This window comes from Malaclemys terrapin, chromosome 8, assembly GCF_027887155.1.
Source record: "Malaclemys terrapin pileata isolate rMalTer1 chromosome 8, rMalTer1.hap1, whole genome shotgun sequence".
Classification (NCBI taxonomy): Eukaryota; Metazoa; Chordata; order Testudines; family Emydidae; genus Malaclemys; species Malaclemys terrapin.
The window spans coordinates 110,292,485-110,319,078 of NC_071512.1; the positions used below are offsets into that span (position 1 = coordinate 110,292,485).

The window sequence follows — 26,594 nt, forward strand, 5'->3', positions numbered from 1 at the left end:
ATTCTGTTCCCAGCTCTGCCCTGAATTGCTGGGTGACTCTGGGTAGTTTCTCTGCTATTCTTCCCAGCTGCACATGGGCGTTAATCTGCCAGCTGCCCCACAGGGGTTGAGAGAGCAATAATGTCTGGCGGCTCTGATGAAACATCTTCTGTATAAATGCACAGTTGTGTTATTAGATTCAGGCTGCCATGGTAGCAACTCTGGAGCTAGAGATGTGCTGTGAGGGTACAACCAGCGGGTGTGGCCCCACTGAACTCTGGAATTGAGGTCAGTGCTCCCAGTTCTTGACAGGGTGTCCAGGCTGGAGGTAATAAGCAGCCAGAGCAGGCTCCAGGAAGGTGATTAACCTCATGAAATCCCCATGGGCTGGGTGGCCCTGAGAGCTGCAAACTGGAGTGCGAAATCAAAGGAAGCGCCCAGTCCTGCCCTACTTTGGGGGTGACTCTGGGTTTCCTACTTCCTCAGTTTAGGGGAATGACTCAGGGTGGGGTAGCAGTTCTGCCAGCAGCCAAACCCTCCTCCCCCAGCACCTCCCGCCCACTGGCGGCCCCATCGATCAGCTCCTCCCCTTCCCCCCAGCGCCTCCCGCCCACTGGCAGCCCCCCATATCAGCTCCTACCCCTCCCCCCCAGCGCCTCCCGCCCACTGGCGGCCCCATCGATCAGCTCCTCCCCTTCCCCCCAGCGCCTCCCGCCCACTGGCAGCCCCATCGATCAGCTCCTCCCCTTCCCCCCAGCGCTTCCCGCCCACTGGCAGCCCCCCATATCAGCTCCTACCCCTCCCCCCCAGCGCCTCCCGCCCACTGGCAGCCCCATCGATCAGCTCCTCCCCTTCCCCCCAGCGCTTCCCGCCCACTGGCAGCCCCCCATATCAGCTCCTACCCCTCCCCCCCAGCACCTCCCGCCCACTGGTGGCCCCATCGATCAGCTCCTCCCCTTCCCCCCAGCGCCTCCCGCCCACTGGCAGCCCCCCATATCAGCTCCTACCCCTCCCCCCCAGCACCTCCCGCCCACTGGCAGCCCCATCGATCAGCTCCTCCCCCACCCCATGCCTTCTGCCCACCAGTGGCCCCACCAATCAGCTCCTTACCTTCCCCCCAGCACCTCCCGCCTGCTGGCGGCCCCCCATATCAGCTCCTCACCTTCCCCCAGCACCTTCCACCCGCTGGGGGAAGGACCAATCCACTCCTCCCCGTCCCCCACAGCACCTCCTGCTGCTCAGCTGTTCAGTGGGGGGCAGGAGGCGCTGGGGGGGAGGGGGAGGGGCAGGAAGAGGTGCAGCGAGGACGGGGCATGCTTGGGGGAGGGGGTGGAATGGGGTGAGAAGAGGGGGGCAGGAGCAGAGTGAAGGCGGAAAGAGGCAGAGCGGGGGTGGGGCCTGGGGTGAAGCGGGGGTTGAGCACCCCAGGGGAAATCAGAAAGTCGGCACCTGTGGTGTCCCATCCTGGCAGACGATGACCTGGCCTCACTTTCCCTTGTTATCCCCCGACTGGGCTACTGCCAGGTATGAAAGCACTGGCCCGAGGGCACTGCCGGGGTACAGAACGCTGTGCCACTGCCAGCACTTCACAGGCCGGGCCAGGGCAACTGATCCCCCCGGGGAATAATCTGAGGCCCCAAAACTCAACGGGAAGAAGAAATGCAGGGAACAGAAAGAAACGAGAGAGCCCAAGAGGGGAGCAGAAGGTAACAAGACACGTTGCAATGGAATAGCGCTAGAAACAGGCCACTGCTCTTTGGGGCTGGCGGGACAGAGGCATCAGGGAAGGAAGGCCATTGTCTCCGTTGTCTCAGGTGGACAGGCACAAAGCGGAGGCAGTTCAGGGAGCAGCAAGACAGTGAGGGGCTGACAGACTTATTGACCTGGCGAGAAACGCACAGCTTGGCTGTGCGACCATGAAGGGAGAGAGACGAATTCTGCGGGGCGGCAAAAGGAGTAAATGGATGAAACGCAGAGCGGAACAATTTAGGTGGACTATCAGGCAAACCCCGAGACGGGAAGCTGCACCAGGCCGGGGATCAGGGCCGGCTCCAGGCACCAGCGCAGGACGCAGGGCCTGGGGCGGCCCGTGCTAAGGGGCGGCACTCCGGCCATTCTTGGGGCCGCACAGTCCGGGCGGATTTTGTTTTTTTGCTTGGGGCAGCGAACATGGTGGAGCCGGCCCTGTCTGCAGGGGGCAGCGATTGCTACCAGGCTGCCGGCCCTGCTGGGGATCCAGCACCTCGGGGAGCCCCTGCACTGCGGGCTGTTAAAACTGGGCTGCCCCAGCCCCTAGGCCAGGGGCGAACGGCTCCGCTCGTACAGCGCCGAGCACGGTGGGGTCCCAGGCCATGGCGCCCAGAGACCAACGGGGTCCCTGCAGGGCGAGCTCCGGGGCGCCCCGCGCGGGGGGGCCCGGCCTGGCTGCGGCCCGACAGGCTCCGCCTGACACGCACCGCCCGAGCCTCCGACGCGAGGGCGGCGCTCCCGGGCCCAGCCCGCGCACGCAGAGGCGGCGCCGCCCGCGCGAGCGGAACCTCCAGGCGGGCCGGGGCCGGGGCCGCGCGCGCGCGCGCGCGCGCCGGGAGGGGGCGGTGACGGGCGGCTTCCCCCGCCCCGCCCCGCCCTGCCGGGAGGGGCCGCCGGGCCCGGCCGGGCCAATCAGCGGCCGCCGAGCGCCGGGGGCGGCCCCCTTTAGCGCTGGGGTGACAGCGCGAGCCGGCCGAGTCGCCAGGGCAGGAAGCGCCGCGAGCTGCCGGCAGCGCCAGTGGGTGAGTGAGGGAGGGAGTCCGTCCTGCTGCGGGGCGCGCCGGGCCCGGCCTCCGACATGGCTCCGGGGGGCAGGGCCGGTGCCCGGCAGGGATCTGCGTTACCTGGGGGGCGCGGTGCCCGGCAGGGATCTCTGCGTTACCTGGGGGGCGCGGTGCCCGGCAGGGATCTCTGCGTTACCTGGGGGGCGCGGTGCCCGGCAGGGATCTCTGCGTTACCTGGGGGGCGCGGTGCCCGGCAGGGATCTCTGCGTTACCTGGGGGGCGCGGTGCCCGGCAGGGATCTCTGCGTTACCTGGGGGGCGCGGTGCCCGGCAGGGATCTCTGCGTTACCTGGGGGGCGCGGTGCCCGGCAGGGATCTCTGCGTTACCTGGGGGGCGCGGTGCCCGGCAGGGATCTCTGCGTTACCTGGGGGGCGCGGTGCCCGGCAGGGATCTCTGCGTTACCTGGGGGGCGCGGTGCCCGGCAGGGATCTCTGCGTTACCTGGGGGGCGCGGTGCCCGGCAGGGATCTCTGCGTTACCTGGGGGGCGCGGTGCCCGGCAGGGATCTCTGCGTTACCTGGGGGGCGCGGTGCCCGGCAGGGATCTCTGCGTTACCTGGGGGGCGCGGTGCCCGGCAGGGATCTCTGCGTTACCTGGGGGGCGCGGTGCCCGGCAGGGATCTCTGCGTTACCTGGGGGGCGCGGTGCCCGGCAGGGATCTCTGCGTTACCTGGGGGGCGCGGTGCCCGGCAGGGATCTCTGCGTTACCTGGGGGGCGCGGTGCCCGGCAGGGATCTCTGCGTTACCTGGGGGGCGCGGTGCCCGGCAGGGATCTCTGCGTTACCTGGGGGGCGCGGTGCCCGGCAGGGATCTCTGCGTTACCTGGGGGGCGCGGTGCCCGGCAGGGATCTCTGCGTTACCTGGGGGGCGCGGTGCCCGGCAGGGATCTCTGCGTTACCTGGGGGGCGCGGTGCCCGGCAGGGATCTCTGCGTTACCTGGGGGGCGCGGTGCCCGGCAGGGATCTCTGCGTTACCTGGGGGGCGCGGTGCCCGGCAGGGATCTCTGCGTTACCTGGGGGGCGCGGTGCCCGGCAGGGATCTCTGCGTTACCTGGGGGGCGCGGTGCCCGGCAGGGATCTCTGCGTTACCTGGGGGGCGCGGTGCCCGGCAGGGATCTCTGCGTTACCTGGGGGGCGCGGTGCCCGGCAGGGATCTCTGCGTTACCTGGGGGGCGCGGTGCCCGGCAGGGATCTCTGCGTTACCTGGGGGGCGCGGTGCCCGGCAGGGATCTCTGCGTTACCTGGGGGGCGCGGTGCCCGGCAGGGATCTCTGCGTTACCTGGGGGGCGCGGTGCCCGGCAGGGATCTCTGCGTTACCTGGGGGGCGCGGTGCCCGGCAGGGATCTCTGCGTTACCTGGGGGGCGCGGTGCCCGGCAGGGATCTCTGCGTTACCTGGGGGGCGCGGTGCCCGGCAGGGATCTCTGCGTTACCTGGGGGGCGCGGTGCCCGGCAGGGATCTCTGCGTTACCTGGGGGGCGCGGTGCCCGGCAGGGATCTCTGCGTTACCTGGGGGGCGCGGTGCCCGGCAGGGATCTCTGCGTTACCTGGGGGGCGCGGTGCCCGGCAGGGATCTCTGCGTTACCTGGGGGGCGCGGTGCCCGGCAGGGATCTCTGCGTTACCTGGGGGGCGCGGTGCCCGGCAGGGATCTCTGCGTTACCTGGGGGGCGCGGTGCCCGGCAGGGATCTCTGCGTTACCTGGGGGGCGCGGTGCCCGGCAGGGATCTCTGCGTTACCTGGGGGGCGCGGGGGGCACAGGGCCAGTGCCCGGCAGGGATCTCTGCGTTACCTGGGGGGTGAAAGGGGGCACAGGGCTAATGCCTGGCAGGGATCTGTGTTATCTGGGGGGTGAAGGGCAGGGAAGGCGCAGGACCAGTGCCCAGCAGGGCTCTCTGCATTACCTGGGCGGGGAAGGGGAGCGCAGGACCAGTGCCCGGCAGGGCTCTTTTCATTACATGGGGGGGAAGGGTGACCAGACAGCAAATGTGAAAAATCGGGACGGTGTGGGGGTAATAGGAGCCTATATAAGACAAGTCCCCAAATATCGGGACTGTCCCTGTAAAATTGGGACATCTGGTCACCCTAGATGGGGGTTGCAGGGCTGGTCCCCAGCAGGGCAGTGAGGGGGTTGCAGGGCTGTGTGGGGCGGGTACTCTCTGCACTGCCATGGTGGGAGAGGAGGCTGAGCACTGCTATGCAGGAGCATAGCTGGGGATCTGATTCCCAGCCCTGATCTCTTGCTGGAAGCCCTTGTGCTGAGCTTTTTGGGGAAGAGCAGGGTGGCTCCTTCTGGCTGATATGCTGCCCCCGTCGCTTGCTGGGGAAGGGGATGTGAATCTGGTCCATTTCCCCCCAGCACTGCACATTGTGCCCCTGTGGTTGGCAGTAATAGTGTAGTGGTCTGCGTCAGCAGGGCTTGGAATTGGCCAGAGAAGAGCTTCAAAGACTCAAATTGATTCAGCCAACTTCACAGGGTCTGCTACGATCGTCAGCTCTGACCTCCTGCATAACATGGGCCAGAGAATCCCACCTACCGATTCCTGCATCAAGCCTATAGCTCTGCTTTGGGCTCCGGCCTGGCTTTTTGAAAGCCCTCCAATCTTGAGTTGGCATCAACTTTACCCATTGCCTGGAGGAAGCCCTTTCTCTAACTTGCAAAACTTTCCCAGGGCCAGGCCTGTGCTCCTTGGAGAGAGGTTTCAGGTGTGATAACCCCTGCCCAGCAATACTCAGACTGAGGCTTGTGATCCCCAAGTAGCTCTCTGATGCATCTCCCGTGGCTCTTTGCAGCACATGATATCGAAACAGTGTGATTTAATTATTCACCAATCAGGATGCTTTTACTATGTTGTTAGTGAACTGTAGTTGATACAATGACATTTGGTCAGTCACTTTGCTGTGAGAATATATATGTATATACTCCCCTGTCATATTGCTTCAGCATGACTAGATGGTACTATAGCAAAGGGAGGGAAATGAATTCACACCATTGTGGCTCTTTTAGGTAATGTTGATCGCTAATCTGGCTCCTGGACTACTGAGGTCTGAGTATCCTTGCTCTTGGGCCATGTCTACACCATGGGGACTATAGCAGCACAGCTATGGCACTGTAGCTATGTCGCCAGAAGCCTGCAGTGTAGGCATAGCCTGCAGTGACAAAAGGGGTTTTTCCTCTCACTGTAGGAGTTGCACCTGCCTGAGTGGCGGGAGCTGGGTCAACAGAAGTGTTCTTCCATCAGCAGCAGCTTCCCCCTGGGGTTAGGTCAGCATGGCTGGGGTGCACCCTTAGCACCGTAGCTAGTCAATTTACATTTTAAGTGTAGACCAGGCCTAGGTTAATGACAAGTCACCACAAGTGGAGTCAAGTGGGTGGTTGTGTGGGAAGAAATGGGACCAATAATCAGAGCAAATTGATGCATAAATTAGCTGTGTGCCTGCTGCAACAAGTACCTGCTATCAGCTGACAGGCCCTGGAGGCCTCTTGACACCGATGACTCTGGGTGGGATAAGGTGATGATTCTACAGAGTTTGTGCCAGTGACGGGGCAGCTGTGAAAAAGTGAGGAGGGATATGCTTCCGTGAGATTGTGAAGGATGGACCTTTTTAGAGCAGAGGCAGGAGGCAATGATGCAATAAGATGATAGATGCAATAAGTGGGGCAGAGATACGTCATGAGGCGTGTTAAAGGTGAGGATGAGATGCTTTTGTCTGAGGAAATAAGGAATCCTAGAATATTAGGGTTGGAGGAGACCTCAGGAGGTCATCTAGTCCAACCCCCTGCTCAAGGCAGGACCAACACCAACTACTGGAAGTGGAAGCCAGTGGAGGAACTTATAGAGGGAGTGGGAGGGGGAAGACAGAATTGTGACACATTGAAGTGATGTACCTGGAAACTGATTTTTTGGCAGCAGTGTTTTGATTGGGGTGGGTAGCTGAGATGTGAGGTGAGGAGCAACTGGACAGAGGAAAAAGATGCAAAGATTCTTAGTGTACCCTCAGAGTGTGACTCTCTGGGGAGCTAAGCTAGTGCTCCCCCCCATCCCCCCACTTCCAAGTACTGCTGCAGTTTGGGAGCAGGGGCTTGTAACATCTGAGACCATCTCTTCCCCTGTAATAACACTAACACCTTACACTTGCAGTCCATACCACTCTGCACAGCATGGGAATCCCTCCCCTTGCCAAACTCAGGGCTCTGCAGAGAGTTCAGGGCAGGAAGGCGAGGATGGTGTCCCAGTTAACCTGCAGGAAGGTGGAGGACCTCACACTGGGAGATGTCTGAGATCCTGTAGCAAACATCCCTGCACTTGTGAAAGGTATTATAGGATTCTAAGGCTGTCTACACTAGCACTTTTGTTGGTATAACTTATGTTGCTCGGGGTGTGGAAAAAAAATCACACCCCTGACTGACATAAGTGTCACTGACAAAGGCGCTGGTGTGCACAGTGCTATGTCAGTGGGAGACGCTCTCCTGCCGACATAGCTACTGCCGCTCGTTGGGGGGTGGTTTAATTATGCTGGCAGGAGAGCGCTCTCTCCCGCCGGCGTAGAGCGGCTACGCCGGAGACTGCTGCAGCTGTGCCATTGTAGGGTGTAGTTGTGCTGCTGTAAGGTCTGTGGCATAGACCTAGACACTTGTGAACACGAAGGCTAGGTCTGTGTAGAGGCTCAAGCTGAACTGCCTCTGTTTTAAATGGAGGATGCTGGAGTCAGTATTCTCTGAGGGCCCTTCTGCCCTGGAATTCATCCCCTCTCCCCCATATCCCAGTTCTGTTCATTTTAGTGTGTCCTGTAAAGACCATCCATCATCCTAGGCCCTTTGGAGAGGGTGTGGGGAGGTGCCACTTCTGTTTTTCTTGTCTGGCAATCTCTTGCTATGGGGGTTGAGATTAAATTTAGATTTATCATTTTTAAATATTTGACAAAAGCACCTAGATCCCATTCCAAGCTGTTTCTATAAAAACAATGTTGAAAAATTGGAGAGGGTGCAGAGAAGAGCCACACAAGGGATTGGAGGGCTGGAGAAAATGCCTTAAAAGTGAGAGAGTCTTAAAGAACTCCAATCAGTTTAGTTTGTTTATTAAAAAGAATCAAGAGGTGACTTGATTAGCATGTAAGTACCTTCATAGGAAGAAAACAGCAGGTACTAAAAGGCTCTAATCTAATGGAGAAAGGCACATGAGGATCAATGGCTGGAAGCTGAAGCCAGACCATCAAATTAGAAATTAGGCACAAATATTTCCCACTGAGGGTGACCTACTACTAGAACAAACTCCCAAGGAAGTGGAGGCCTTTCTGGAAGAGGTGCTTTAGTCAAGCACAAAATATTGGTCACAATAGCGGGGTAAATGAATAAAATTGTCTGGCCAGTGATAGACAGGAGATCAGACTAGTGGTATGTCTACACTGCAATTAAAACCCACAGCTGGGCCATGCCAGCTGACTCGGGCTGTGGGGCTGTTTAATTGCAGTGTAGGTTTCCAGGCTTAGGCTGGAGCCTGGGTACTAGGACCACGTGAGGTGAGAGGGTTCCAGAGATCAGGCTGGAGCCTGAGCCAGTGTCTACAGCCCAATTAAAGAGTCCTGCAGCCTGAGTCAACAGGTGCCAAATTGCACAGATGAACTAATGGTTCCCTCTGGCCTCAAAAAAATCTGACTAAATAAAGCTCTTGAAGTATCACAGGAAAGATGGCAGTTTCAGGAGCCCAAGGCCAAGACACTAGGATCTGGACTCATTGAGGCCTTCTCTAGATGAGGATTTAAAAGTGTGATGTATGCATGTTACCAACCAGTGCTCAGGACTAGTGTAGGCATGGCACACTGCCTGTAACATGTGCTGTCCTGGTTGGCGTTTGTAATGTTGGCTAGCATCACGCTTCTAAATATTTGTCTAGACAATGCGCTGATGAGTCCCCATCCTACTCCTGCAGCATTGCACCTCCTAGTACCACACTGGGGCATCGGGGTCAATTTGGTTTTGTTACCATGTCACACTCGAGGTCTCTGCTTTCAAAGTTTCTACTTCCCATTCAATATTGTCTTGGCAGTGCCTAAACTTTCCCATCCCTCTAAGAGGCTCTCTTTCTAATTTAAGTAATCAATTTGGCTCCAGTCATTGTAGTATCTGGTGCTGCTGAGGAGACAAGGAGTGGAAATCAAGACCCAACAAAGGGAGGGTCACAGGAAGCGTTAGAAGCCTCCATAGAGTCATGCAAGCATCCTTTGTGGATATGTCTGGACTCTGAACCTTTGTATTCCCCCATCTCTGATTTGAACTGTAATTTTGCTCTGTTGATTGTGGAGTTTGTGGCTCTTAACTGACTTTGGCAACAGTGCATCATAATGATGCAATATCATGGGATGATATGTGAGACAGAACGGAGGATGGGGAGTGTTTGGTCTGAGAAGATCTTTCAGATTAGCTTAGAGGTGGTGCCCTGAGAATTAAATATTTATGCTACCCTCCTGGGACTGAGCATGCACCCTCCAGCAAGCAGCACTAGCGGCCCCTTGTTATCTGGAAAGTTGTCCCTGTGTGAGAAGCCAGTTCCACTTGAAACCCTCTCAACCCCATGAGTCTTGGGTGTGTTGGTAGCCATGGGGAGGGGGGCTTATAAAAGCTGGCACTTCCCCCTCAGCAAATCTGGTAGATGGGGGCAGGGCACAATACACATTTTGATATATAGAGTGCAAGAGCCAGGATGTGACCTGAAGCCTCCCTAGAGAGCTCAGTCCTGTGGCCTGCCAGGACCCCTGGGAATAACGGACTACTGGGAAGGAGGGTCCTGCCCCATAAGCCAGTGCATGAGGGTGACAGCAACAGAAGCCACAACCCAAGGAGGGGGCAGAAGTGGCCTGTGCTGCATGGAGGATGGGAAGGCAGCTGTGCCTCTTCCCACAGGGCCCTCCTCCACCTGAGCTGGGGGAGGCTCCCAGCCCCTGCCCACCTGCTGCATCCTGCCCCCTCACAGCCTTCTCCTCCCCCTGCCTCCTCCCTGACAGCCCCCTGCCCCTCTTCTGCCCTCACAGCCCTGCCCCCTCAGAACCCCCTCCTCCACCCTCACAGCCCTCTCCCCGTCCCCCTCCCCTCACAGCCCTGCCCCCTCAGAGCCCCCTCTCCCCGTCCCCCTCCCCTCACAGCCCTGCCCCCTCAGAGCTCCCTCTCCCCCTGCCCCCTCCCTGACAGCCCTCTGCCCCCTCACAGCCCTGCCCCTCCTCTGCCCTCACAGCTGTGCCCCCTCAGAACCCCCTCCCCTCTCACAGCCCTCTCCCCCACCTCCTCCCTGACAGCCCCCTGCCCTCACAGCCCAGCCCCCTCAGAGCCCCCTCTCCCCCTGCCCCCTCCCTGACAGCCCTCTGCCCCCTCACAGCCCTGCCCCTCCGTGCCCCCTCAGAACCCCCTCCCCTCTCACAGCCCTCCCCCGCCTCCTCCCTGACAGCCCTCTGCCCCCTGCCCAGCCCCCTCAGAGCCCCCTCTCCCTCTGCCCCCTCCCTGACAGCCCTCTGCCCCCTGCCCTCACAGCCCAGCCCCCTCAGAGCCCCCTCTCCCCCTGCCCCCTCCCTGACAGCCCTCTGCCCCCTCACAGCCCTGCCCCTCCGTGCCCCCTCAGAACCCCCTCCCCTCTCACAGCCCTCTCCCCTGCCTCCTCCCTGACAGCCCTCTGCCCCCTGCCCTCACAGCCCAGCCCCCTCAGAGCCCCCTCTCCCCCTGCCCCCTCCCTGACAGCCCCCTGCCCCTCCTCTGCCCTCACAGCCCCCTCCTCTCTCACAACCCCCTGCCCCCTCAGAGCCCCCTCCTCCACCCTCACAGCCTTCTCCCCGTCCCCCTCCCCTCTCACAGCCCCCTCCCCTGCCCCTCCCTGCCCTGCCCCTCCCTGACTGTCCCCTGCCCCCTCCCCCCGACAGCCTGTTCTCGCCCCCCTCCCCCAGCTCTGCCCCCTCCCCGCCTCCCTCTGCGCCCGGGGCGGGCCCGCCGCTGTGATTGGCCGGGCTGCCCGCTCCCGTGGCGGGGCCCGGGGCGCCGCCCGCCCGCCCGCTCGCTCGCTCACTGCTGCCGGCGGGGAGGCAGGGCAGGGCGGGGCAGGCCGGCGAGCGCTCCGCGGCCCGGTGAGTGGGGCCGGGCGGGGGTCTGAGGCCCGGGGCTCTGGGGCCGCGTAGGGCGGATCGCGCCGGGCCCCGCGCTCGGGCAGGGGCCGATGCGGGGCCGGGGCCGGGGCCTGGGCCGGGTCGGTGTGTGCCGGGCCGGGCCGCGGGGCCCCGCCAGAGCCCGGGGTGGGTGTCTCATGGCCCCGCGGCCGCTGGGTCCGGGCCGGGTCCGGGCCGGTCCGTCCCGCCGGTGCCCTGGCTCTGAGCGCGGCCGGGGCGGGAGGGAAGCGAGCCGGCTGGTCCCCGGGGCTTGGTCCGGGGGCTGGCGCCGCGGCCGGGCTCTGCGCTTCCCTGGGTGTCTGCAGAGCCGGGCTCGGGCTCGGGCCCGCTGCCCCACAGCCGGTGCGGGGTGACCCGGGAGTGCCCGCCCGGGGGAGTGCGGGGCCGACGGCCCAGCGCTGGTGTGGCCGGGACTCGCCGGCGAGCGCAGCCTGGCGAAGAACGGCGGAATGGCCCTGGCCGGGAGTGGGAGTGGGAGTGCGGGGTGAGCCCCAGACGGGGTAGGGGGGCTGCATGGAGTAGGCATTGGCCACGCCTGGGGGGTTAGGGTTGGAGGTCAGCGGGGTGAGCCCCAGACGGGGTAGGGGGGCTGTATGGAGTAGGCATTGGCCACGCCTGGGGGGTTAGGGTTGGAGGTCAGCGGGGTGAGCCCCAGACGGGGTAGGGGGGCTGCATGGAGTAGGCATTGGCCACGCCTGGGGGGTTAGGGTTGTTGGTCAGCGGGGTGAGCCGCCAGACGGGGTAGGGGGGCTGCATGGAGTAGGCATTGGCCACGCCTGGGGGGTTAGGGTTGTTGGTCAGCGGGGTGAGCCGCCAGACGGGGTAGGGGGGCTGCATGGAGTAGGCATTGGCCACGCCTGGGGGGTTAGGGTTGGAGGTCAGCGGGGTGAGCCGCCAGACGGGGTAGGGGGGCTGCATGGAGTAGGCATTGGCCACGCCTGAGGGGTTAGGGTTGGAGGTCAGCGGGGTGAGCCCCAGACGGGGTAGGGGGGCTGCATGGAGTAGACATTGGCCACGCCTGGGGGGTTAGGATTGGAGGTCAGCGGGGTGAGCCGCCAGACGGGGTAGGGGGGCTGCATGGAGTAGGCATTGGCCACGCCTGGGGGGTTAGGGTTGGAGGTCAGCGGGGTGAGCCGCCAGACGGGGTAGGGGGGCTGCATGGAGTAGGCATTGGCCACGCCTGAGGGGTTAGGGTTGGAGGTCAGCGGGGTGAGCCACCAGACGGGGTAGGGGAGCTGCGTGGAGTAGGCATTGGCCACGCCTGAGGGGTTAGGGTTGGAGGTCAGCGGGGTGAGCCCCAGACGGGGTAGGGGGGCTGCATGGAGTAGGCATTGGCCACGCCTGGGGGGTTAGGGTTGGAGGTCAGCAGGGTTGATCCTGAGTCCCGGCAGAAAGGGGTTCTGGCTGGCTTTGGAAGGAAGCCTGTTGGCCTCTGGCAGCTGGCTAAGCTAGGGAGACGATATTGCTGTGGTGGGTTTCCTAGATAGTGGCAATATGTTGATGGAGGGGTGGCTCTTTACCTCTGGCTGTGGGACTAAGCTGGCCTGACTCAATTGTGTGCTCCCACTTGGTGCAGGGACTGCACATACATGTTCCCCTTGTGCAGAAAGCTTCACCACCTACCCCAGCTGCAGGTTGAGTTCTGTCCAGTGCCCCATACCAGGTGCAGCCTTATGTGATTCCAGCGTATAGGGTGAAAACGTGTATGTCCCGGGCATGAGCTAGTGTCATTTCAGTCTCCAGGCACACACCCTGCCCCACGTGCTTGCCTCAGCCGAGGTGCTCCAACAATAGGAGCTGTAAATGTCAAATGGGTGGCACAGATTCCTGTTCAGGTTTGCCCTCTGATCTCTCCAAGGCAAAGGAACCCAGTGCCATCTTGTTTTTCCTCAGCATTCACACCCTTGCTTGTCTCTGCTACTCCCAATCCTCCACTCTGAACTTTACTCGAGGCTCCCATCTCATATACCTGGCCTACCTTGGCAGCCTTGTCACAAACCTGATGGCTCTACCCCTTCTGAGCACCTCGCTCTGCCTGCATCATCTCTCACCTGGGCTACTGAAGCTTTTCCCTAGGGCCACCGCAGCTCTATGCTGGACCCCAACAGTTGCTACTGCTTTCCCCTCCCTCAGTGGGTGCCTCAGTTCTAAGGGAGTTCCTGTTTCATTACAGCTAGCAACACATCTGTGACCCGGAGAAGAATTCAGGGGCCCGTTCCTGAGAGAGGCATCTTTGATTGGAGAAAAGGTAAAATTCATCTGGGGCTGCATCAGCATCGCCCCTCTCCTCTTGGTTTCAAATTCATGCCTCCTGCACTCAGAAGCCAAAGCCGGAGGAAAGCTGCATGTGTTGTATAAATAAGACCCCTGGCCCAGGTTGATAGGTGGCTGAGGGGAGTTGTTTGGGAGCACAGAAGATTGGATCTTCAGTTGGGAACAGTCACATGTGACAGTGCCCACCTCTTGCTGCAGGGCAGCATGCTCTCCCTTTGCAGCTGAGCCTGCAGCAGTTGCCATGCTCAGACCTCTGCATTGCAGGGCAAAGGCAATCTGACTCTTGTGATTGGCTGACTGCTTTGTAGCACGAGAGCTCCTTCTCCATTCCAGGCCACTGCATCAATGTCCCATTGAGAGATTCCTCCTCCCCTCCCCTCCCCGTGCTGGATGGCAGTGCCAGGCCTTGTGCGCTGCCTGTAATAAAACATTGGCTTTCATGAGATCCAGCTCGCGTAGGTGCATGGCCTGTGTATGGGTCTCTCTCTGGAACATCTGTGGGAAGGAGGCTCTTGGGACTGTGCAGCACTAGCACTGGGAGGCCAGTGCCAGACTCACGTGAGGCTTGTGGCGTTATCATGCACAGGGGATCTGTGCTGCCGCTTGTGTAGGGAGGGGGCAGAGGAATTTCTAATCTCCTGGACCATATAATTCAGTAGCTGTCAGCCCCCACTCCTGGGTGGGACTGGGGGTGACTCAGCAGCTTACCGTCCCGCTTCTTCCCCCTCTGCATGCGGTTGCCTTTCTTTAGAGCCTTTCCTTAGGGATGCGGTCGGCATGTGTGGTGGGTGAAGTGGGGCTATACACGGAGGCATTGTGGAGATGGTGGGCAGTTCTTGTGTGTGCACCTGGGCTTACGCCTGCTGCAACAGGAGTGGCAGTCTCTCTGGAATGCTCTGTGCAGCTGCCCCTGGGATGACTTGCTTTGTTTTGGGTACCTTAGTAACTAGGGAAATGGGAGAATTCAGAGATGCTGGAGGCACGAGCCTGGTGAAGAAGTGGCTGTGGTGGAGAGGGGTGAAATGAGAGAGGCAAGTGGCAGCAGGGGTGATAAGCAGACTGGGCTGATAGTGAGGGAACTCCTCCTGTCAAGGAGCTGAGGAGAGTCTCCTTGGGAAGGTCTCTGCCCCAGGCCTGAAAGGCAACAAGCATTGTGTGAATGGCAGGCATGTATCCTGCTGCTGTGGGTTACAGGCTCTGGGCTGGGCTCTCTTCCCACCTTGCAGAATGTGGGCAGGGCAGATTCCAGGCTGGGCTGACCTTCCAGCCAGACTTGCTAAACAGCTTCCCAGGGATAGAGGGCTCCCTGAATCAAACAGCCTGCCTAGTGGTATGGGGCTTGAGTGACACTGCTGGACACTCTCATGAGCATGGGTAGGCAGACGGGTGCTAGAGGGGCTCAAGCTAGCATGCTAAAAATAGCTGTGTGAACATTGTGGCTCTGGCAGCGAGTCAGGCTAGCCATCCGAGCTCAAGCCTGGGCGGTTGTATGGTCTTTAGCTCGGGTGCTAACCTATGGGAGTGTCTATACTGGAAACGCTGCAGTACTGCAGTGTAGACACTTACTACAGTAACGGAAGGGGTTCTCTGTCTCTGCAGTAAATCCACTTCTCCGGGAGCTGGTAGCTAGGTTGATGAAGAAAAATTGACCTAGCGGTGTCTACACTGAGGCTTAGATTGGCTTAGCTATGTCTCTCAGGGGAACGCTTTTTTCCTACTCCCTGGGCAATGGCGTTAGGTCAACATAAATTTGTAGTGAAGCTCTTCCCAAGGCGCAGTGTCTGTACAGCCATTCTTGGCATGCTAGCGTGAGTCTGTCTCCCTGTGCGGGGAGGCTTGCTGCCTGCTGCACTGTAGACACGCCCCTAGAGCAGGGGTGGGCTATTTTTTGTCAAGGTCCAAATTTCTTGGTCAACATATAGTCAAGGTCTTGACTCCAGAGGAGAAAAATCATTCTGCTCTCCCCTCCCCCCTATCATGATGATAATAAGTAAATAAGATTTTGGGGTCCACTCAAAAGCATCTGGATTTGGCCCACAGTCCCCCATTGACTTCCCCTGGCTTAGAGGTTAGTGCCTACCGGTCAACCTGCGATTCTTTGTTCCAGTGACAGTGCCCAGCCTTCAGAGTAACATGCTGGCTCTAAGTGCTGCATGCTCCTCTCTCTACCACACCACAGGTGTGGAGCTGCCAGGCCCTGCCACGCAGAAGCCAGGCCTCTGCTGGGTTCTGATCTGTGCAGTTTCAGGGGGGATGAAGGGAGAAGTAATGCCTCTAGGTATGGGAATTAGATGTGCTTCCTCCCACACAACTCTCTGCCCTGGGGGACCAAGACCCAATTCCCCACTCACTCCAGAGCAGGTAGGACAACTTGTTTGTTTGTGGGGGAGTGGGTAGGAAGCCCAGTGCTTCCTGAATCTCTGAGCCATGCTGAGTCTGTCTTCCTGGTGCTGTGAGAGTTGGGAAGAGGCCCAGGGTCTCTTTCAGATTGCATTGCCTTCTCCCCCCATGTTGGTCTGGATTCAGGAGAACCTCCTATTTGCCCCACAGAGTAATAGCAGGGAGAGAGTGTTCTCTCTCTGTACCTGGCTTGCATACAGACTGAGCAGGGCAGGTATAGGCACTGATCCTCCTGCAGAGATGGGGAGGGATGAATGGTGTTCTGTGCTCTGCTCTTCCTGAGTGCTGCAAGGCCAAGAGGAGCATAAACCCTCAGAGAGGCTCTGGAAGAAACCTCCACATATTGGATTAGATGGTGGCCTGCCTGTGCTCTGCCACTGCACAGCTGTTGGGGCAGAGGGAGCTCTCTGGCTGGAATGTCTTGCCCTTTCCTGTCAGATGGGTGGAGCAAGTTGAGATGCCTCTGGAAAGGAGCGAGTCCCTAAGAACAAGAACTTCTCCATGCCGGGAATAGCAGAGATGCTAGGCTCTGGGAATGCAGTCATTGCTGCTGGTCCAGAAGGCTGAGGAAGCTGTCGCTTTCTGATAACATCAGTATCCAGTTTGGATGCTATACTCTCCTGCCTTTTTGGAGCATTCTCTAGCTCCAGTGGTGGAGCGGGGGCTAGAGAGTTTGTGGACATGCCTGGGGACAGGATCTCATGGGTTCTTCATTTCCTATCCTGTGCCCTGTGAAGGGATCATTATGGGGGTAAATTCACTCTGGTAACCCCCAGAATGGATCAGGGTGGGCAGCTGTTTATTGGGAGTGAAACCTGAGAGCCTGCTGTAGAAAACTACCTTGCTTTGATGCCAGGTATGGTCAGCTAGCTCGCTCCTTGTGGCCTTATAGCATCACTTAGTCCATGGTCCTGGTTGTTGACTATAGGACAGCTGGGATGGTTTATCTCATCCCAGCCTGTGATATGAAGGCCAGCCGGAGTCTCCCAGGCTCTGCCTGGGGCCCCTGGGAATCTGCAGTCAGGCTCTGGGCTGATTGGTGCATCCCCATGGGCATAAAATCGAAAGGTTCCTCTGGATTATGCTTTTCTCTAGTGATCAATGGGAAGAGTGGGCTGCAGGGAGGACAGGCCTTTCCTGTCCCTGTTGCACAGGGTCAGCCTGGGTGCTGATCCCAGCTGTGCCTCTGTGGCCTTGAGCTGTCAGTCTGTCCGTTGTTGAGGTGGGGCTGGGGAGCCTGGATGAAGTTGCTCAGTGCCTTGGGTTTATTGGGACATGTGATTTCCCCACAGGATTGGAGCCCCTCCTGAGTGTTAACACCAATTATCCTTTGCCCTACATAGTTGTGGGGGAGGGAGACACTGGCTGAGGGGAAGTGACCTCTCAGAGCAGGGTGTGGGGCCTGGGGTCTCGGATGTTGCAGAAGTGCATTCCATAGCCTAGTTCTGGCTCCTAGGTAAACTTTCTTTCTCTCCCCCACTCCATGCTCCCTTTGTTGGCTGATAACCGCATTCTGCTGGGTGGTAGCTCTCGGGGGAGATTGTGCTTGCATCTCTTGGGTAGCCAGGGTAGGGTTTCAGTCATCAGAGCCCTCGAAGTCTTTCTCCTGGTTCTTGCTTTCCAAACCCTTTAGTGTGCCTGTGCCCTTCTCCAAGCTCTCTGTTCAGTCCCTGTCTGTGTGATGCTGCAGCCAAGGCCTAGCCAGGGCAAGAGAGTGGAGTAGTAACTGCTAACTACAGGGCCTGTCCTAGCAATCAAATTGAAGCCTTGCAGCATGGAATTTGCACTCTTGTGTGTTTCAAATAACCGAGGTGGGTGCTGGTGAAGCCCTGTCTGCTCTCACCCAGTAGTGGGCTCCTCTGGGGCTTTGGCCCAGGGAATGGGACCTCTGGCTCTGGCTCTGCCTCTGGAAGGCTGTCAGCCTAACCCATGTGCCTGTCAGGAAGCTGTTCCCCTTGGGACTTAACTGCACTCTTCCCTTCCTTGTTGTAACACTGTTCCTCCACTTTTGCCCCAGCTAGTTCTGCTCTGCCTTGACCTCTCCACTCTTTAGATATTTGTCTAGATCTGCTGGGTTCCACCTCCTTAATCCTCCTTGGGCTGGGCTGCCTGTGGCTGTGCGGTCTAATCTCCTGCCCACACAATTGTTGTTGATTACTAGCATGGTTGTGGAGTTTCCACACTCCCCATAGGCTGCAGGCAGCTCAGGGCAGGAAGAGCTCTTGCTCGGATATCGCTGATCTCATCCCTTCCTGCTCCAGACGTTCTGCCCAAGCCTCTCTCAGTGCTGCTCCCTTTACCTGTGGCGCTCTGCTGCTCGTGCAGGCTGTGTTCAGATGGCATGAGTGCAGCTGTTCCTTACTGATACACTTACTGTTGGGAGGCAATGAGAATTGAAGGGTACGTCTACACTGGCAAAAAAGACCGTGACAGCGAGTCTCAGAGCCCGGGTCAACTGATTTGGGCTTGTGGGGCTCAAGCTACAGGGATAAAAATAGCAATGCATATGTTTCTGCCCAGGCTCTGAGACCTGGCCTCTGTGTGTGTGATTTCTCCCCACCCCGCATACACACAATCTCCCAGCCCAGGCTCCAGCCCAAGCAGGAATGCCTGTGCTGCTATTTTGATCCCCATAGCACAAACCCTGCAAGGATGAATGAGTGGACCTGGGTTCTGAGACTTTCTTCTGCTCTTTTCCCCACCCCCACCTTTTCTAAGATTTCATTCAAGGTCCTTGAAGGGCTTTACAAACATTATTGCAGCCTGCCCAAGGCAAGGAAGTGGTATTGAAACACACCCCTCTTCACAGATGGGGGAAACTGACTTGCAGAGATGGGAAGTGACTTGCCTAATGTCACTTGGTGATTCTGCAGTAGAGTCCGGAATAGAATCCGGACTAACTGACTCCAGGCCTTTGCTGTAACTGCACAGGCCTCTTCCTCTTAGCAGAGGGGCTGTCAGTTGTGCTTTTTGGAATCCCAGACCCTCCCTACCTGTATGGAGTTTATTAAACACTCCCTGTTAACACTTGTGCTTTGTGCACTTTTGAAATCCAGTGCACTGGAGGAATGGATGCAGAGCATGCAGTCAGTTCACTAGTGTGAGGCCACCAGCCCCAAGCTAGCCTAACATACTTGGGTTTGCTAAGGAGGAGACCTGGGATGGCTACTTGCCTAGACAGTCTGCATAGTATGGCTCACAGAACTGTGTGACGTAGGAATCTATTGGGTTGAGGGTGTTCTCCTGCAGAGATCTGTGTAGGGAACTCCCCCAGGAGTGCACTGACCTTGGCATTTGAGTATTCTGGTCCAGTGGAACTCTTGAGTCTTTTTCTGACTTGCAAGCCTGCACCAGGCGTGTGGAATCAAATGGTAGGAAAGGAAAGCTCACCTTTACCCTATTTTAAAGCTGCTGAACTGGTTCTGCCAGGCTTGGCTCCAAGAGACTGGTGCCATGACGTTGGAGTTTTCTGCTGGGTACAGGAGACGGCTGAGTTGTTGTCTGCATGGCTTCTTGATAGCTACTCTGGGAGGCACACGTCTAAGCACCTCTGGGTTGCAGTCTAATTTCGCAGCCTGATCGGAGGCTGGAGTCCTTGGCTGCTTCCCGCCTTTCTGAGAGTTAGACATTTCCTTGCGTGCCAGGTGCCGCTGGGGCTGTAGGGAACAATCCTGAATTCAGTGTCTTTTTCCTTACTTTGGTCTGTTGCTTCAACTCTCTAAGGGGCAGACATTGAGAGATTTTGCCCCGACCACACTGGGGGAAGAGATGGGCTTGGCTGTCCCATAATACTCAGCGTGACAACTTCTGAACATAGCATATCCTCAGCATGATAGTACTGCTTGGCCCTTGCTTATTCAGTCCCTCATCTTCCTAGAAGTGCTTGGGCAGCATCCCATGGCTTCTTCTGTGAGTGACCTAATCGTCGGCCATGGCTGTTTGCCATGTACCAAGTCAGTCTCTGATGTCCTTCCAGCTTATCAGCCTCTCCAGTACTGAGGTGCCTGGAGTGCAGTGCACTACCTCAAGTGCAGTCGCACCAGTTCTGTGCATACCGTTCTGATGTGTAGTATCCAGGTGTTGATCTTCCCTTCCTAACCACATCCACCTCTACTGCTGCCATGCCATAGTGCAATCCTCTGTCTAATCTCCTGTTTCCCTCTGCTGGGTATTCCTAAAGGGCCCATCACTGCGACCTGTGTGCTGTCAGCATTCCCGCTCATGGGCCCATCCCTCTCTCTGATGCTTAGGCTTGACCTACATTAGCAACTTATGTCTGTGTACCTATGTCGCCCAGTGTAGACAGTGCTATGTCAAGGGGAGGGCTTCCCCCTCAACATAGCTGCTGCCTTGGGGCAGGGAGTCCCTACATTGTTGGGAGAAGCTCTCCTGTCAGTGTAGGACCATCTTCACTTAAGTGCGACAGCGGTGTAGCTGCATCAATGCAGCGTTAAGTGCAGATCTGCCCTTAGTGACAGCTCTGTGACTGTTCCAATCAGGCTGCCCTGGTGCAGTGTTTCAGTGGAGTTAATTGGGGAGTGGGGGAAGTAAGAAATCCATTCCCACCCCTTCAAGTCCCTATTTATAATGCTGGCAGAGAGGGGTGGAGGGCGCAGGGCTCTCAAGCCTGGAATGGAGGGGGCAAGGTCGGCTGATGGGGAGTAGCCTGCCCTTCGAAGTGGGGTGTCAGGTAAGTTCTGTAACTTGGGAAAGGGGGGAAACAAGGAGAAGTCCTGGCCCTTGACAGCATCCCTGTCTTCTCCTGGCTGCCACCTGCAGCCACTTGGGGTCTAGATTCTCCGACTGTAGAACTGACTCCTGCTGGCAGCTGCTCCTACCATTTTAAAGCGCTTGGCTGTTTTCAGTGCATTGCTCTTCCCATGCGTGTGTGTGTGTGCGCGGGCGTGAGACACTGTCTTATCCCGGGTTGAGAGTTTTCTCTGCAGTTGTGAGGCTAGAAAGCATTGGTGGCAACTGAATGGAATTACAGCCTCTGCAGCAAGGAATGGGCTTGCGGGAAACCCAGCACTGTGCCAGCAGGGAACCTGCTCCTAGCTCTAGGCATGCTGGGCCTGGTCCTTCCAGCCCCTCTGGATGTATGCTCAGCAGTCCAGGTGGATGGGCTCCCATGCACAATACTGTTGTGGTTTCTGCTGTTGTCAGAATGGCCTTTGTGCATACTCTACTCCTGCAGTGGCCTTCTCTGCAGGGCTGGTGGGGGACGGGGCGGGGGGGGGGGGAAAGGGGAAGGATCTCCTCCCTGGGCATCACCACATGGTTCTCCTGCTTCCTGACAAGCATGCTGAGAGGCACAGGAGCCAGCCCTTTCTGTCATCTGGCTGGGGCCTCCATGGTACCCCAGTCCTGTGCCAACCAGTTGCTGGCTCTCCAGCTCCCTCTCTGGAGCACATAGAAAGAAGAGCAACCATGTGGTCTCAGTACCGGGCGGGAGCCGGGGCTCCTGAGCTCTATTTCCAGCTCTGGCACTGACTGGCTGGTGGCATTGGGTAGTCTCCTGTCATCCTGGTGCCAGCAGTGCTGGCTAATGTTTAGAGTCACTTCAATCCCATGGTCAGCTGGGTGAGCCTCTCCCTTAATCCAGGCATCCTGGCTCTGTAGGCTGGGCAGGTTTCCCAGGCTTGCAGGGAGTTTGGGCAGTGCATCTGCTTCTCGGTACCCTCTGCCTTTGGCGCGCAGGGGCCCAAGGCATGGGAGTGAAGAGATGAATGAGGGTAATAGCAATAAGGCTTTGATTATATTACTGAGTTGGCAGCAAGATCCCCTAAAGAGCTCTTGCTCTATGGATGTGTCTTCAGGGGAGTTAACTCATGTTCTCTGCACTTAACTTGGGTAGAGGATGCTGCAAAGGTTTCTGGGGGCATATTCTGTGGTCCATAGCTTACATGTTGACCCTAAACTTCAGTGGTGTGTTTAATTCAAATTGGCAGGGTGGGGGTGGGAGTCAATCCTTGGATGTAGAAATGGGAATCTTGAGGAGTAGGTTATTCTCACTGGTTGTCACACCAGGGTTGAGTTCTGGTATCCACAAGCCAAGAAGGATATGGAAAAATTGGAGACTGCTCACAGAAGAGCCCTGAGAGAGACTAAGGCCATATTTTTTCCAATCCTTTATATTGAGAGACTCAAGCTAAAGAGCCTGAGCTCCTTATCATACCACAGGCTGGGGGTAATTTGATTGCATCTGTAAGTACCTCCGTGGGGAACAGATGTTTGATAGTAGAGGGCTCTTCAGTTTGGCTAACTGGTCTACCACAATGCAATGGGTGGAAGCTGAAGCTAGACAAATTCGGACTAGAAATAACGTGCCGAGCTGGAACAATGAGGGTCATTAACCATTGGGACAGCTGTGGTGGGTTCTCCATCCCTGGAAACGGTTCGGTGAAGATTGGATGCTTTCCGACGAGAGATGCTCTAGCTCAGCTGTTGGAATTGAAGCAGGAATTAATACAGGGCATGGGTCTGGCCTGTGTGATGCAGGAGGTCAGACTGAAGCAAAAAGAGTCCCTTCTGGACTTGGAGTATATTAATGTGAATTGTGTTAGCATGTGTCCAGAGCGCAGAATGGCCTGTTAGCACCACATGAATGCCCCTTGTCCTCTAATGACTTCCCACGATTCTCTTCTCTCTCTCCTCCCCCATGCCCACCAGGACAGACAAACTTTTCCACAATTCACTGGACAGAATTCATAGCTTGAGACAAGCCCTCAGGTAGGGGCCACAGGAGTGGGGGGAATTGAACATGTCATCCCCCACCCCATCCCGTGGCCCCAGACAGCTCACCATACAGATTGGTGGAGTGGGATCTGGTGGTGTCACTCTTGCTGTAACTGTCCTGTGGGGGAGAAGCTGCCGCCCATGGGGTGGCCATTGTGGGCCAGGCAATGACTCTCTAGGAGAGAAAGAGCTTAGTGCCATCTCTCCTATGTACCAGTGTCCTCCCTGGCTGGTTGCTGGGGGCTGACGTCCCCCATCCTGTGGGGTCTCTCTGCACCTTCCCTGGGGCCCTTCACTGTGCCAGAGGCTGGGGCCTACCCTGCCCAGTAACTGCAGAGAGGGGGCTGTTGTCTGTAGAAGGCGGGTGGGTGGAGTGCGTCTTTTGGCAGGAGAGCCAAGGGAGTTCCCTCTCTGGGCTGGCTCTGAGTGAGTCAGGCAGGGCTGGGCCTGCAGTCAGAGCTATGCCAGGCACACTCTCCCCTCAGGCAAGTGGAGGAGGGCACGGCAGGTGGCTGTCCTCCGTGCTGTTCCATGCCTGCTGTCCCACTTCCAGGAGCGCACCTGGCTTGCTGTGTGCTTGGTAGAGTGGGCTGTGTGGACGACTGTCCGGCACCACAGCAGCGTCACACCTGGAGCTGAACTTGTCCCTCCAGAGGGGAGCTGTAATGAGGCCAATAGGAGCTGTGGGCTGGGAAGGGCTGGGCTGTGTGGCTAGCACCCTGCCAGGGGTAGGTCCTAGAGAGCAGTGCATGGAATTTGGAGACCAATGAGCTGATGTCCAGTTGCCTGAGCTGGCAGCTTTCACCCAGCCCTGCTGCTCCTCTGCCTTGGGTGCTGCTGCCCAGGGGCTGTGTCCCTCCCTGGCTGGGGCCTGCAGAAGCTCAAAGCTTTATGCTCCATGTTCTGGTGGCCATTGATGTCCGGGGCCCATGTGCGGTGGCCCCTCCCTTCTTTGCCCTCATCCTGGCAGAAATAACATCATTTTGCTCAGACCTCCAGCTGATGGGTATGCGAGCAGCAGGGAGGGGTGGTGATACCGTGGCACCCTTCTGGCTCTGTTGTGTGAAGAGTGGGATCACCCTGGCTGGTTTGGGCGAGTGCTTGAAGGGGCAGGGTGAGGGAATCAGGCTGCAGTCATGTGGAGGGCTGGGGTCTCTCTCCAGGCATGAGAGGGATTGGGCATGGCCATGGTCCGGGAAGAAGCCCCTTCTGCATGGGGAGGGGGAAGGTAGTGCTGGGGGTGCAGATGGCCCAGCTCTGGGAACTGGGTTGGCGCAAGTGGCTTCTCCACTGCAGCAAACAGAGTGAAGCTGTTAGCTGTGGCAGCATTGAGCCTTGTGTGGGCAGGGCTCAATGCTGCCACGAACAGGGACTGAGCTGTGCAGCAAGAAGCAGGCTGAGAACAGCCTGATGGGGAGGAACCGGTGCTGCTGCAGCTGGGCCCTTCCAGGGTCCTAGAAGGGCCTGACGGCTCATCGAGGCTGACCTGGGCATCACGGGCCACCAGCACCTGCACACTACTCCAGCAACCAAAACGAGACCCACAGGAGACTAGACTAGGATGTGCCACAGGCAGAGAATGTGGGGACTGAGGCGCACCAGTGCTCGGGGGGCCCCTGCAATGGCAGGGAAATGATTCCGTGAGATGCCCGGATAATCCTGGGAAGTGACCTCTGGACTCGCATGATGCAGGGGAAGGTGTTAGCATGACCCTGGCACTGTTCAATTTTAAACAAGGTTTGGGGTTTGGCTAGAGAGCCCTCACCCTACATAAGACCATGGCAAACACGGTATTAAACATCTCTATTTAAGACACAGAAAAGGAGAAACGGCTCACGCATTAGGTGAGGCTTCTGTTTTAACCACACCTTTTTTCCTTGGGTTTTTAGCAGTAGAATTTTTAAAAGGGAAAATTGGTGTTTGACAATCTTAGTCCTTTTTGGGGAAAAGAGAAGAAGGTAGCTGAGTGGTGCTGGAGCTGCTGTTGCTGGAAACATTTGTTCCCATTTTCTAAAAGACAAGACAAAACCCATGAAGGGAGAAGAAAACAGTGAAGACAGAAGATGCAGCTTCTGTCTCTGCTGTTGACTATCCCTTGCTGCTAGGGAAACACAAGCCTGGCGCTTGACTCTATTAGCCATTCTGTGGCCCGGCAAACTTGTACCAGCATTGGGCTGTTTAGGACATTGCTTTTGTTTGTCTCTCTTTTGTTACAGGCTCATAGCCGTGTTGCAAAATCAACAGTCTGGCAGGTTAAGCCAGACCGTGATTAGAAAGATGAGGAGAGAAGTAAGGTGGGGAAGGAAAAGGACACATGGGCGGAGGGGAAGAGAGGGATGATACATTCTTACATCCCAGGTAGCGTTGGGGATCTGGCCAAAGTTGGTGGAGATGATGCTGTGATCTGGGTCCCTCTCCCTGGCCCGGTCTGGTCAGGATCGCACTCAGGATCAGGACGATGAGGGCCCAGTGGTGGTGTGATGCCTCCTGGGACCCCAGTGGGGATGGCAGCTGTGATGATGAAGCTTGCGTCTTCCTCTTTTCCGTCAGCCAGGGGTTTTGTCAGACAGCTTTTTTTTAGTTCTTCCTCCCTTCCCCAAACCAAAAAAATCCTTTTATTTTAAGGACTCCAGAAGGGATGATGGGTGGAATATCCCGTCCCTTGTTATTTTGCCCATTGGTTAGGGCAGTGATTCTCAAACTTTTTTGTACTGGCACATAGCAAGCCTCTGAGTGCGATTCCCCCCGGATAAATTAAAAACACTTTTTTTAATATATTTAACACTATTATAAATGCTGGAGGAAAAGCGGTGTGTGGGGTGGAGGCTAACAGCTTGCAACCCCCCCCCCCCATAATCTCACAACCCCCTAAGGGGTCCCAACCCCCAGTTTGAGAACCCCTGGGTTAGGGCTAACTTCCAGTGCACCAACTTTTGTCCATCGAGTTCCAGTTCCACAATTCTTTTGTTTACCTGGCATTATTTTAACTCCGTTCTTGAGATGTAGTAGTGCAATGGTTCTCAACCAGGGGAACCCCCAGAGGTCTTGATGGGCAGGGCTGGTGTCCCTAACATCTGTTTGCCAGAAGCTGGGAATGGGCAACGGGGGATGGATCACTTGCTGATTACCTGTTCTGTTCATTTCCTCTGGGGCACCTGGCATTGGCCACTGTCGGAAGACAGGATACTGGGCTTGATGGACCTTTGTTCTGACCCAGTCTGGCCGTTCTTATGCCTTCCAGGGGCTATATCAACTTACCTAGACGTTTGCCTAGTTTTACAAAACAGGCTACATAAAAAGCACTAGCAAAGTCAGTACAATTAAAATTTCATACAGACGATGACTTGTTTATATTGCTGTATGTACTATACACTGAAATGTGAGGGCAATCCAATCAATTTATTTTTTAATTATATGGTAAAAAGGAGAAAGTAAGCATTTTTCAGTAATGTGCAGTGACACTTCTGTATTTTTATGTCTGATTTTTGTCACAAATAGATTTTAAGTGAGGTGAAACTTGAGGGTGTGCAAGACGCATCAGATTCCTGAAAGGGGTACAGTTGTCTGGAAAGGTTGAGAGGCACTGTATTAGTGGGCCTCAAACTGAATTAATTCAAACAAATCTCCCTTATGCACCTTTTCCCATCACATTTATTGTTGTAGGTTACTGTGGCACTTGGTGAACTTTCACTTTTTACGGTGACGCTCGCACTTGGGGTAAATCGGCAGGCTCAGTGCTCACCACAGAGAGCTGGGGATCCTGAGCCCAGAAAACCTGACCCTTCCCTGACTCTGCGGAACTCCGGCTGCTATGGAAGCAATTGTAACAATGTACCGGGATTTCATGAAGGGAACAGGTGAGATCTTCCTTCCGTGCCCAGCTGCTGCCCAGGGAGCTGGGTGCCATGGGAGCTGCAAAAACAACAAGGAGTCTGGTGGCACCTTAAAGACTAACAGATTTATTTGGGCATAAGCTTTCATGGGTAAAAAACCCACTTCTTCCCTAACCCTGAAGGACTAGCCCTGCTTGCTGGCCATCACAGCACCCAGTGGAATATAGTTCCACAGCTCTTAGATTCACACTGGTACTGAGCCATGCTGCGGGACCCCTGCACTGCGATCCCGATGCCCTTGGGGTGCCCCCATTACTGAGCCATGCTGTGGAACCCTGGCTCTGCTTCGGGTGTCCTGGGCTTCTCCTGCTCTTAGTGCCTCCTGCATGGTATTACGATGCCATCTGAGGGGCAGGGGAGAA

General features: G+C 57.2%; 1 protein-coding gene across 5 annotated transcripts in view; it reads left to right on the forward strand.

Annotated features, from left to right (window-relative positions):
• Nucleotides 1–2,673: 2,673 nt before the first annotated feature.
• The window catches only part of ELOVL1 (ELOVL fatty acid elongase 1), a 33,428-nt gene continuing 9,507 nt past the window's right edge, over nt 2,674–26,594 (forward strand). Inside the window, exons 1-3 of one of the 5 annotated variants that reach the window (XM_054037623.1) lie at nt 2,715–2,750; nt 13,104–13,178; nt 26,003–26,196. In XM_054037623.1, coding sequence (XP_053893598.1) covers nt 26,151–26,196 — 46 coding nt within the window. In that variant the 5' untranslated portion in view covers nt 2,715–2,750; nt 13,104–13,178; nt 26,003–26,150. Of the gene's footprint in view, nt 2,751–10,808; nt 10,892–11,037; nt 11,057–13,103; nt 13,179–26,002; nt 26,197–26,594 lie in introns of those variants that run through there. The other 4 variants (XM_054037622.1, XM_054037624.1, XM_054037625.1 and 1 more) reach the window with 4 other exon arrangements.